Source organism: Chroicocephalus ridibundus, chromosome 2 (genome assembly GCF_963924245.1).
Source record: "Chroicocephalus ridibundus chromosome 2, bChrRid1.1, whole genome shotgun sequence".
Classification (NCBI taxonomy): Eukaryota; Metazoa; Chordata; class Aves; order Charadriiformes; family Laridae; genus Chroicocephalus; species Chroicocephalus ridibundus.
In genome coordinates this window covers 122550738-122562932 of record NC_086285.1, presented here as the reverse complement: position 1 = coordinate 122562932, position 12195 = coordinate 122550738, and the positions used below count along the sequence as shown (strand labels likewise).

Sequence of the window (12195 nt, the reverse complement as noted above, 5' to 3'; positions counted from 1 at the left end):
CACTATATATACACAAATAGCATAACTCTATTACATTTTTATAGTGCCATTCATTACAGTACTTCACATACTATATCCACATGACAACACAGAAATGCAGCTTGCTCTGGGGAAGACAGCAGCAGCCAACTGCAGAGCAGCGCACAAGGAGGAAACACTTCAGAGCCAGAAAAGCAGGGGTGGGAATTCTCAGGCGAAACAATATAAAACAATGAAACTCAATCCTCAGAGATGGGCAGCTAACTCAAAGAATAGTTTTACACCATTTTTGCTTGCCTGATGCCCCATTTGATTTTAGACAGTAGAAATAAAAGAGGAAGACTGAATACTCTTGCCTTGTCCAGTTGGAGTGACAAGACTCCCACCAGAGCTCCCTGGCTGGAATTCTCTCCCTCTCATTTGGTCCTTGAGGACTACACTGGCATTTTTCACTTGCCACAGGAAGGAAAAGAATATCAGTTCAACTGCTTTCATCAGCCCGTGTCTGGGATGCTACTCTTTAGGCACAGCAAAGAACATATTCTCAGATATCAAGAAAATGGGTGCAATTCTTTCTCTACTAAGACCTCCACAAAGTGAGGATTCGTGGCTATTTCACTCCCCACCAGAACACAATCCTCAAACTATCACATTCAGAGGCCAAACATTTCCATTAATCTTCCAGAGATGAATGGAGATTCCTGCCTTCCAAACGCACATTGAAACGTGGTATGCTACACGAACCCACAGAACCCTGTGAGAAGACGACAGACAGAAGGACACCTGTAAATGTCTCACGACAACTGCTTTTTTGTGACTAGTTCACTTGCGAAGTAACAGTGTCCAATTATGCAGCGTTGGGCCTTTGAAATAACATTGGCAATGCATGCGCTATGTGAACGCTTTCTGAAATAAAAGTCAAAAATAAATGCATTGCTTTTAACTAGTGAGGTATGATTAAATTCAACAAACGTTCTCTTGATTTTCTTGCCAAAAACTCTGCTGTAGGAACACTGATAAGAAGGTAAATGGCTTGTCAGTTCTATAGCCTCCATTTTTAAAAATAAATTTTAAAGCAAGAAACTTCCAAATAAGGCCCCTGTACTTGAAATGTAATTCATGAACACTGGGATCTTTGATGGATGGAGAGAAAACATGATTTTACCTAGCAGATTTTTTTATCTCTTCTGGTAAATTAACTAGCAAACCAAAACTATCATCAGGAAAATATTTGCTGAGCACTAAGTTAAAATCTGTTTTACAGCAGGGAAAAAGGTTCTCTTAAAATTTGTCAATACTGACTTTGACTGCCTTGTGGGAGCTTGAGAATAAATACATTTACATTGCGTCTCCTATGGCTCTGGTTTTTAATGTTCTTTTTTCAAATATTCCATTATCAAAGCGCATAATTTTAGTCCACAACAAACAGTACCTAATTTAACAAGATGCTGAGTAACTGTTCATCAATATAATTTTTCTTTCTCTTTTTGTCTCATATTGCACTGCTTTCCCCTGTGCTAATGTAGTAGACACTAAATACTAACAGTTTAAGAAATGATACTATGGCGTTTAACACACTGATTTAAGATGCAGGTTTTAATCAGTCATTTAAATGACCTGCATTCTCTAGATATTACAAAAAAGAGGGATACTGAGCATATGCAAAAAATATAATGCCCTATTTGGGTAAGTTAATGTGTCTAAATTAAGTACGTGAGTATTCCCTATTGAAATTGCTAAGACTGTTTAAATTTGGAAGTGAGGCAAGTGCATAAATGAAATTGTTTTGGGCTCTCTTTACTATTCTAACTGCTAGACATGCTGGGAAGATATTTTTCTCGCTCTAAGACGCCTGCAATCTGGCTAACAAGTGCAGGAAGGACCAAACATTGTAGGAAACAACATGAAATTGAACTTTTATTTCCACCCTGTTACTTCCCAAATCATTCTACTCAACAGAACTGATTAATAACCTGTATGAAGCTATGGCTGTGAGCTCTGAACAAGAAATTTCTTACAAAAGGTGTGAATGAACGGATTCTGCACTGGAGCTGAGCAGATGCATACATAGGCATGCATAAAAGGCAAGGAGGAGAAAAAACTAACAGAACTAACATTGACCTAAACGTTGCTGGCAGAGTGCCCACGAAGATCACACATGAAAAGAGATTCAACGTAAATAAAGTCTTGAGGATGAGTTTATCTTCAACACCATAGGTAGAAAAACTAATTAAGAGATTTGGCAACTTCAGAAGATTCGCTGGCCAGTTTCCACTTAGACAAACCAGGGAGCTACACAGTTTTCACAATGAAAGGAAGCAGGAGCTGGTTGACACTTAGATAAACTTTACAGTTATTCTACATCTAACAGTTTTACCTAAGAAAGTATGGAAATTTTCCTCTTCTTTCCTGGAACAACTCCTAGTCAATCAAATCAGCCTATGGAAACACACTGTTAAAAAAGTCCCATTAAAGAAAGAAATATTGCATGATGCTACTTACCTGCCTGTCTACTTCTGGAAGCAAAAGCAGGAGGTATTGTTGAAAATGCTGAGGTAAAGAAGCAAAGGTGTGTTTATTTATTAAAGCCCTCAGGTTAGTGTTCACTAGAATAGATCCTGGTGTTTCTATGTCAATATCCTCAGCTTTGGTCCATTTCAAATGTCCTGGAGTAAATAAACAAGAAATAACTTTAAACATAAACAAAGGAAGAGAGTAAGAACAAGTCTTCTTTTAAGTTTTTAGCTTTTATTGTATAATACAGTAAGCTCCAGAGAAACGGTACTCTGAGAAGGCTAACACAGACTTTTCTAGGTGTCTTAGTGGCTTCTTTTATATTTCCTGTATTTGTCTCTAGAGCTCTGCCAGGATCCATAATCCAGTTAACATCACAGCTGACATATTCTTACTTCCAGCTCAAGAGACCAACTCAACTCAGCAACAGCAGAAGATTTTCCTATTATGTCATCAACATAATTATAAGCATATACTTCCAAGCAAAAGGCTGCTTGACAAGGCTGATATGAACCAATCATTATGGACTGCTTCTCTTTCCCTGTGCTCTGCATCTGCAGCGTACTATGGCCTACGTAACTTGTTCCATAGCACCTGCTAAAAACTACCTGTGAGCAGAGAGTGATCATAGGGATGAGAATATTTAATGTGTTAACTTAGTGTCTAAAAACATGCATTTTTCAGAATTTTCATAAGAACCTCTGATCTAAAATGATCAACACACAGAAGGCAGCAGCAGGAATTATCAGAGGTTTAGAAAACAGGGTCTGTGAGGAAAAAATACAAACCTGGAAATGAGTAAGATAAAGACTCAGCAGAGGGAAGGGGAAATACTTCTTACTGTCCACAGTAGAAAGCAAAGGTAATGAGCTTAAACTCTTGCACAGTAAGAAATATTTCTGTTAAGATACTGGGAAAAGAGAGCTTTCAGCCACCAAGGACAAGGAGACACTGAATTAGATCCATCGGGAGGCATTACACTCTCCATCAGTGGAAATCTTTAAAAGTATGTTAGACAAATACCTGTCAGGAATGACAGGTGTATATCTGATTTTGCTCTCTGACTGACCAACAAATTATATGACCACTGGAGGTCCCATCTGGTCTTGTTTTATTATTTCTAGGATAATATTTAAAAGATACCTTTCAAAGTTCCTTAAAGAGCAATTATTGCTACCTGCTTCAGGGTATATACATACTGCTGCAATCCTTTTTTTTCTCTCAGTCTTAACATATTATGACACTCAAAATGGAAATGGAAGAAGTGGGGCATCCAAGTGGCTAGAAAAACTCAAAAGCCTCTAACCCCTCCCAGGAAACTCTTCCAGGTTTTGGTCTGTTGTACTTTCAAATATTTCAAAGATACTACAAAAAGGGTCTTATTTAAATCATACACAAACTCCTGCAGAATCTCCAAACCAGCAAGTGAAAATAATATTCCATTGCTATGAGCAATGATGGTATTTGGCATTCACATAGGACCTCTCAGCAAGGATTACAACTGGCATCTTAAGAAGAAGAAATATATTTTACAAATGGGCTACTAACTACTTAACAGTAACATTAATCAAAATAATGCACTCATGCTTTAGATTTCTTGGAAGGCCTATAGTGTTCGCCCCTGAAAGGCTACAACATGACCCACAAAACGTACATATGAAACAGCAGCAGATCTGTAAATTCTGCAAGCTCCCCTTCAGCCACAAACAGTCTTGCAATTTCCTTTTACTTTTCAGCAGATAATACTAACTGAATGAGACAAGGATCACTTTGCACTCAGCACAAGTTAACCTTTTCCAACACATATTTCCAACATACTGTATTTTCGTACAGCAAAGACTCCACTACAAACAAATGAATGCCCTGTTATAAAGGACAATTGTATGGAAGAAGTGTTCATTTTCACGAATGCATCACAATAAACTGCCCTCGCCATCTGTTCCACCCACTAAAAATAAATGCAAAAAGAACACAGTCCCTAAGTGTAACACAAGTAGCAGGATGTATCTGATTTTAATGCCTGTATGTATACTCCTTTCTTTAATCAATACAGAATATACATCTCCGTGTTCTAAGTGACTCCATATTGGAGTAACATTTTCCCCAGCTAATGCTTCATACCCTATGGAAAGACATACACATACAGATGATCCAAATTAAAACAAAATATGTATGACTGCAAAGTCAGTGACAGGCATTTCAATACTGTGAAAAGCCCAAGACACTATCAGAAAGTCAAATCTAATTCTGTGTGTCTGGGTCATATATTTTCTGATTTGTTTGACCTGCTACTGCTTACAGGCTACTATGGAGGCTTTATCAACTTGTGGAAAAAATACGTGTATTGTTCCTAGGATGATAGGCCAGTAGCTCACTGTAGACACCCAGCATAGTCATACTTAAAAAAACCAAAATCTGTTCAGAAGGATAACAAATTTTCTCTCCTGCACCTTTCCTATGGTTAATTTAGGACCTTTAGTGCAGGTTTCAAGTTTGTAAGCAGATGTAGGGAAGTATTTGGGAGCAGCATGGAACGTAGTTGTTCTGTGCAATGCGACAAGAGTATGCCACTACTGAATAGCTAATTGTAACTCTGAGAGGATTTTATGACAAAATATATGCTAATGTTTTTTTTATATTGCTTTCTACAGAGAAAGACATTTTGAATCCTTCTATGGTTGCTACCAGAGGTTGTGGGGATCACTGCCCAGATCAGAAATAGAACCTGGAAGATGAGAGAGAAACTCAAGCTTACAACCTTGGAAATGAAGAGATTAGTCTCCAACACAGAGAATTAACTATGAAAAGGATGGGAGCACCATGGTTCTACATCAAAGTATAAAAATCAAAATAGGAAAAGGACAAAATCACATAGTTGGCAGAATAAGTTAACTAAAATAGTGTTCTATTAGTATCCGAAGAAATATTATGTCATAAGAGAAACATTGCAGCAGGTACAAGAACAGAAACCCTTAAACCTTCAACATAGGTCCCCGCATTCCAAGTGTGGTGTTCCCAGGAGGCCTGAGGACTTTTTCTGAAGACCACAAAAAATCTAATTAATTCACTCTACATTTGTTATCGTTGGCCAACAACTGATGAAATATCTGGGGATGGGGAGGAGTGTATACATCAAATTATATATCTCAGCCTTAAATGTAGAGAAAACTTACAGGAAATAACCTAAAATTGAATGTATCTTTGCACAGCAAAAGTTCTGCTACTGAAGAAGTATTTTCGGTTTTGAATAACGCCATTTGATCAACACAGAGAATTAGCTATTCATCTGAGACTGATGACTAATCTGCAGAAGGATCATGTATGAAACCAAAGTACACTTTCATGGGAGGCTGTGATACAATAAGGCTTGCATGAAACAGTTCACCAGAAACTGTCAATAGCAGACTTAACAACCAACCTATGATATTTAGGAAGTAAAGTACCTTCAAGCTGTTTTACAGAATGGTTATATAGAAAAACAGGACTAGGCTGAATCAACTAATAAAGAAGAACAATCTTATCCTCACAAAAACAGACATTCAATAATTTTTAGGGTGATCCAGCCACTACAAAAACTTGTTTGCTAACTTTTCCAATATGGCCACGTTGAAAAATACTTTTCTAAATGATTCAGCAGTGTGCTGAATGCAAAAAGTCCTTTGTAAAGATAAAGAAACAGTTATGTAATTATTCTACTTTACTTTAGTCGAGACAAGAAGCTTAGTGAACACTACATTTTCTGCTCCTTAGGGAACATTTCCAATTATATTTCATGCAGAGGAGGAAAATCTGCCTATCACATGGAGCTACTGAGAATTTACTCCTAGCATCTCTTCAGAGAAAGTTCTTCATTAATTACTGATCATCATCCATGAATCCTGCTAAAAAACACAGAAAATAAAACCAGAAACTGTATCTACCACCTCAAGAGATGTAGCTTCAAAATAATTAAGGATCCAACTGAAGAAACAAAGCAACCAAAGAAAGAGAATCAACCAAAAATGATATGCCAAATCTCTGTAAGACATGCAACAATGAAAATGAAGAAAAGAAGGTTAACTTCTAATAGGGCAGGTACGTAAGCATATATGCTATTATCTTTGGGAATAAATGCATATTAGACTGCAAGCAAATTTCCCAGGAAGAAAGAATATTTCTTGCTACACCTCGCCCCCATCCCCACCAAAATCATAATGCAGTAATCACAAGGTAATTCCTAAATGACCTCTCTGCCTGCCGTTGCTTAGGTCTGTCAAACTTTAAAAAGCAACTACAGAAAAGCATTCTGGGGGGAAAAAAACACCCATGGATTTTCCAGGTAGCCAGAAAGAAAGATGCCTTCTTGAGAAAGGGTCAGCTGCTGAGTTTGAAAAACGGTTAGATAAACCAGAAAAATGAAACTATTAAAGAGAAGACAGAGTTCAGAAAAATATCAGTATTACATTAACAAGTACGATATTTATTTTACTCCTACTCACCTAAACCAGATTTTTTTAACCTTTTTAAGTGCTGGCTTGTTTGTTTTCCAGTTGGAGACTTTTGCCCATGTTTCATCTCTTTATCAGAACCATCTGCTTCACCATTTTTAGATTCAGATCCTTAGGAAAAAATAAAACCCCCCAAACATGATACTGATGCACTTGTAGCAACAATCCCCCCAGCACCCCCTACACTGCAAACAAAACAATAACAGGATTTAAAAAAATTTGGCAGCTACTTGCTGAAAGGCAATACACCTTTCTGGTCACAATACGATTCTTCATCATCAGAGGAAATGGAAGTAAAAGCTCAATAAATCAATTAAGTGCTGAAACCTAAAGTTTACTGAACAATGCAGTCAGTAAAAATGTTCACTGATCTAATAAAAATAACATTTTCCTATAATGCCCACGAGATATCTTTAAAAATATTTTAACCTCAAGTTATGGGGCAGTAAAGCAATCTAAAGGTGAAAAAACATTTGTGAAGAAACATTTATAGAAGAGATATGCCTGGAAATAGAATTGTCAATTTGTGTTAAACATAGACATAGAAATCTCTTAAAATGAAGCAACGTAACCACCAGAACTAAAGGTCAAGGTTATGCTGCAGTGATAAGCATAGTACCAGAAGAAGAAAAGGTAACAAAAGGATCCGAGTATTGCAATGCAGAATCAAGACACAAATTCACATTCACAGAGAAGCTTGCCTTTCCCCCCCCCGCCTCCCCCTTTTTATGGCACTGAATACCAGCATGTGGTCCCCCATTAGAGTTCCAGAGCCAAACAAAATGTTACTTTGCATTCCTTTAAAGCTGCTGCTATTACCAACTGTCATTTCACTGGGTGCCTTCAGTTCTTTATTAAAGAAAAATCTCCATCCTTGAGACATCAGATTTGATAAGGAAATAAAGACATTAAACAAAGCCACCAAGTGGAAATATTATTTCAGCAGCTCCAAATTCTGTATGCTACACCGCTGATTCAGAGGAAGGCTCTGTGACTAGAGCTGATCTTGCAAACGGTCCTTTAGCTATTTACCTGAAGGTGAATCCGACTGCTCATCAGACACCTTTAATGGTGTCAAAACAACACGAGGAACAGTCTTGTTTACCATCATTGAGACTCCATTTCTTCTTTTCTGCTGTTGTCTTAAAGCCTACAAAAATGATAACAAAACATAAAAATGTAACAAAAAATAATGCTTATAAGTGAATTACACGAGACATTTCTCTACCATTAAATTGAATCTCTTAAAATAAGCATAATTTACATAGCTACTGACTTGCCAGACTTCACACTCGTCCCCTTTATGTCATTTTCCTTTAAAATATAAAATCAGGCTTGTGGTTATAAGGAGAAAGAAGATGCACCTTAGATCATTTTCCAATACAGTTTTGACAACAAAGAAGCACGTAACTGTTTGCTCTACCTTAACAGCACAACATGATAACCCATGGAATGTGAAACTAAGACTTCCAAGTAAAAAAAATGTAAAATAAATGTTTCAAAACCAGAATAAAAACATATATGTCTGCACATCTCTCGCAGGTGCATCCTCTCCAGTATACTGCTCAGTCAATCAAGTTAACACAGAGTGTCATCAGTATGTACAGCATGTAAGGACTACAGTATTGATGCACTCACTCAGCCGTGAGTAGTGCTGCACAAAATCACTGAACATGGCAGGAATCATTTATTTTTGTGAAGGGAATCAGTCCTAATCTTGGAAACCTTGCAGCACTTGGCTACTGTCTGCTTGACTTTGGGCATTAACCTTCAGAACACGAACGTGATGGTGTTCTGGCAAATCTGGGGAAAAATGATACAAGAATAAATCTCTACAAATGGGAGTGCTTTGTGTTTCATAAATGGATTGAATACAGGGTTGATAATGTCATACAAAATATTTAAAGATTAGAAATAGCAAATACCTGCCAGACTGTTCTATATGGAAAATGATATCTGATTCAAAAGATCTTACAACATACAAATATGAATACTTGCCAATTAATATATTTGCAAGCATTAAAATTCTGGAATTAATCAGAATGGGCTGGGCTTAATACAGATCTCTCCTATCCTCCTGTCTATTTCACTCCGATCTTACTGTGCACTCTCTTTTTATAATTGTGATTTGTGTTATGATCTTGGGGGGGATTTATTAAAGTAATACTATATCAACAAGGAACATATTTGATATGAATTATCCCTGTAGGTTTATGAGCAAGAATGACCGATGCCTTATAAGGTTTAAGTCTGTAACTTCAATTAATCTGTAATATCTTTCCAAAACGTTCACATAGCTAAATAAATAAAAAAAAAACCTCTGAAAAAAAAGAAATCGATATCACTCCACTCCTCTAAATAACACACTATACAACATAAGATACACCAAGACACACAAAAGCTATTTCATTGATTAACCCCTTTTATAGTACACTTCTTAAAAGACACATAAGCACTGTACAATAAAAAGCGAAAGAACACTTGAAATCAAACAAAGAGAAGAAGCTGGTCAGATCTGCACTGAACCAAAGAAGCAAGCAGAACGCCATGAGGAACAGCATATAATTCAGACATTTTTGAGACAGAAAATTCATACTGGTATTGAGCAAGAACAGACACACTTATGGATGGAAAATTCCAAAATGTTAACATTTCTCAAAAATTCCACAAAATTCCAAAAATGACCCTCAGTGCACAGTCCTGCCAAGCCAAGCGTCAAACCAGGTGATCCTTATTTAATAGTAATACCACTGAGACAGTAACAAGTAGTCCACTAAAAGTTAACTTAAAAGACAGCCAACTTCTGTGCTGACAGCATACCAATAGATCCACAACCCAAACTTTATGGTGTTGTGCCCCCCAGTGTGATTTGCCTTATGAAGAGCAAAGAGAAGAAATATCCATCCTCAGTGTCATCCTCCCTACACACTAGAGTAAGAACCCAAATGATGCCCCATGTTCTCCCCCAGTCTCCTCCTCACCTTTCAAGACAATTCCCACCTCTACCAGGGACCATAGCCTTTTTGCCAGCATCCATAAGGAAATACCATTTTAATGATTCATACAGCCACTGTGACAAAGGTAGATTCTTTGTAAAGCCTCACAGTTGATTTTCAATGCTTTAGACTCGACTCCCACGAATGAGAGAAAGTAAGCAGCAATGTATCCACCATCAATGACAGGCAGTAGAGTTTGTACACCTTAGGTGACACATGCGCTGCTGGGGCAAGGGCAGCGGTACTCAATCTTTGTCAGGCGCACCACTTACCTTCTTTCGTGTTACAGGAAGGCCACTTGCGGACCTTAAGCACACGTTCATGCAACTGATCTGGCACTTCCAAGAAGCACGGGCCACCCCATGCTCACGGAGCACTAATGCAAGACAGCATGGCTCATCCCAGCGCTACCCAGACACTCAGAGCCACAAGAACAGGGAACACAGCTGGAAGCAGGCAAACGCTGCTACCAGAACTATTCACTTTGAGGCATAGCCCACTTCTGAGTTACAGGCTAAGAACCTCAACACGTGAGGATCAAGCGCAAACCTTAAAGACACCACTTCCCTTTGACACACATTTGCGTTTTCCCTAACGTTCATTGTTTCACTGCCAGTCCCTCCCCCATCTCTGATTTCACAACACAAATGATTACCACACAGGGCTCATAGTTAACTTTGGAAATCAGTCTGTACAGGATGACTCAAGCTGGCAGTAAAGCTACACACGTGGACACCTGAAAGACAGCTTGTAGGATATAAAAAAATAATTAAAACCATGCAGACATCAAAATCTAAGTTCAAAGTTTTAACACAAAGTGCCAATGAATTACGCTGTGCACAGAGAATAGACAAATAATCTTCCCTACGCCTCCCTATCTTTTCATTTGCCAAAGGAAAGCTATGAGGCAGATGAGGAGGGTCCAAAAGTATCAAGTAAATAATCTAACATTTGATTTACAGGGTAAAGAGATGGCTAAGATTTTGCCCAGTCATCCTGTTTAGTGGGACATATTATTCCCAGCTAATCATAACAATTTTGCGTTAAATTCACCCTTGAATTTAAAGCTGCAGGGTCTGAGATTTTGAATAGACAAGTCTTTGCAAGACAACCCTAGGAACAACCCAGCAGAGGGAGACGCCGACTGACGCCTAGTTACTAGTAAAGCCAAACACCAGAAGGAGTTAAGTATAAACCAAGGACACTCTGTGAAGTCTCTGCTGAGAACGAATATATAACTCCTCTACACTTAGCCTGAGGGATATTAATTTTAGGATACAAGACTACTGTGGGCTAAGACAAGAATCTCGTATCCCAAGATTAATTCTACTTAGCTGGGAAGTCAATGGGATTACTCAAAGTGAAACATACACCAAACGCTTTGCTATATTGAGCCTTTAGTGCACCAAGCTAATTTAGTGCTTTCCTAGTCACCACGACCAAATAAATCTCTAGTTTTGGCTCTTCTGGTGAAGGGAATAAACACAAAGTAGCTGAGTCAAATTTGTAACTAGCACTAAAGAAAATGAGAAATTTTATAACTGATTTCAAAGAAAAATGGTTCCAGATCTCACTGTGGATACAGTAACAGTAACTAACACACAAACTACATCAGCATCTTTTACCAACACAGCCTTTTGTATCTCATCCATATTTAGAGATATGTAACCTCCTAGCTGGGCTGCCTACAGATCTGCAAGAAAGAGCAGAGGATTCTACCAAATGATAAGGTGTCAGTTTTACTATGGAAAGTGAGAGAAACACATATAGCACATATAATAGCTTACATAAAGTATATTTTTCTTTAACAAGACTCCGTGTTTACATTTCAAATGTATTCGATCATTTTGTGCTAAATGTTTGAGTTAAAAAAGCTGCGAGTTGTAAATTTCTAGAACTGATCACTGTTGAAGTATTCTGTAAAACATTACTACCATCCTATTTGTACAGCACATAAATAAAAAAGGAGAGAAAGAAAATGAAAGGTCATGTGGTATAGAAGTTAAACATTAAAAGCTCTCTTAAAATCACCACCAAAATATAGTACTTACATCCAGCCTTTCACAAGCAGATTTGCAAAGGACATCTGTGAATCTCTTGCACATAATGAGTATGGAGAATTCCCAATATTCCCATTCATAAAAATGAACCTGTGACCATCTGTTGAATAACACTGCCACGGACATTATACAGGGCTTGGAATAATTAATTTGTTTAAT

At 37.7% G+C, this 12195-nt stretch overlaps 1 protein-coding gene across 4 annotated transcripts in view; it reads right to left on the bottom strand.

Annotated features, from left to right (window-relative positions):
* ASXL3 (ASXL transcriptional regulator 3) overlaps window positions 1–12195 on the bottom strand; it is a 73170-nt gene that overhangs the window by 41276 nt on the left and 19699 nt on the right. For 3 of the 4 annotated variants that reach the window (XM_063326791.1, XM_063326793.1, XM_063326794.1), the window contains 3 exons: window positions 8013–8130; window positions 6972–7091; window positions 2482–2645 (listed from right to left, as the gene is read on the bottom strand). In XM_063326791.1, the coding sequence (XP_063182861.1) occupies window positions 2482–2645; window positions 6972–7091; window positions 8013–8130 (402 nt within the window). The remainder of the gene's footprint in view (window positions 1–2481; window positions 2646–6971; window positions 7092–8012; window positions 8131–12195) is intronic. The other variant, XM_063326792.1, reaches the window with a different exon arrangement.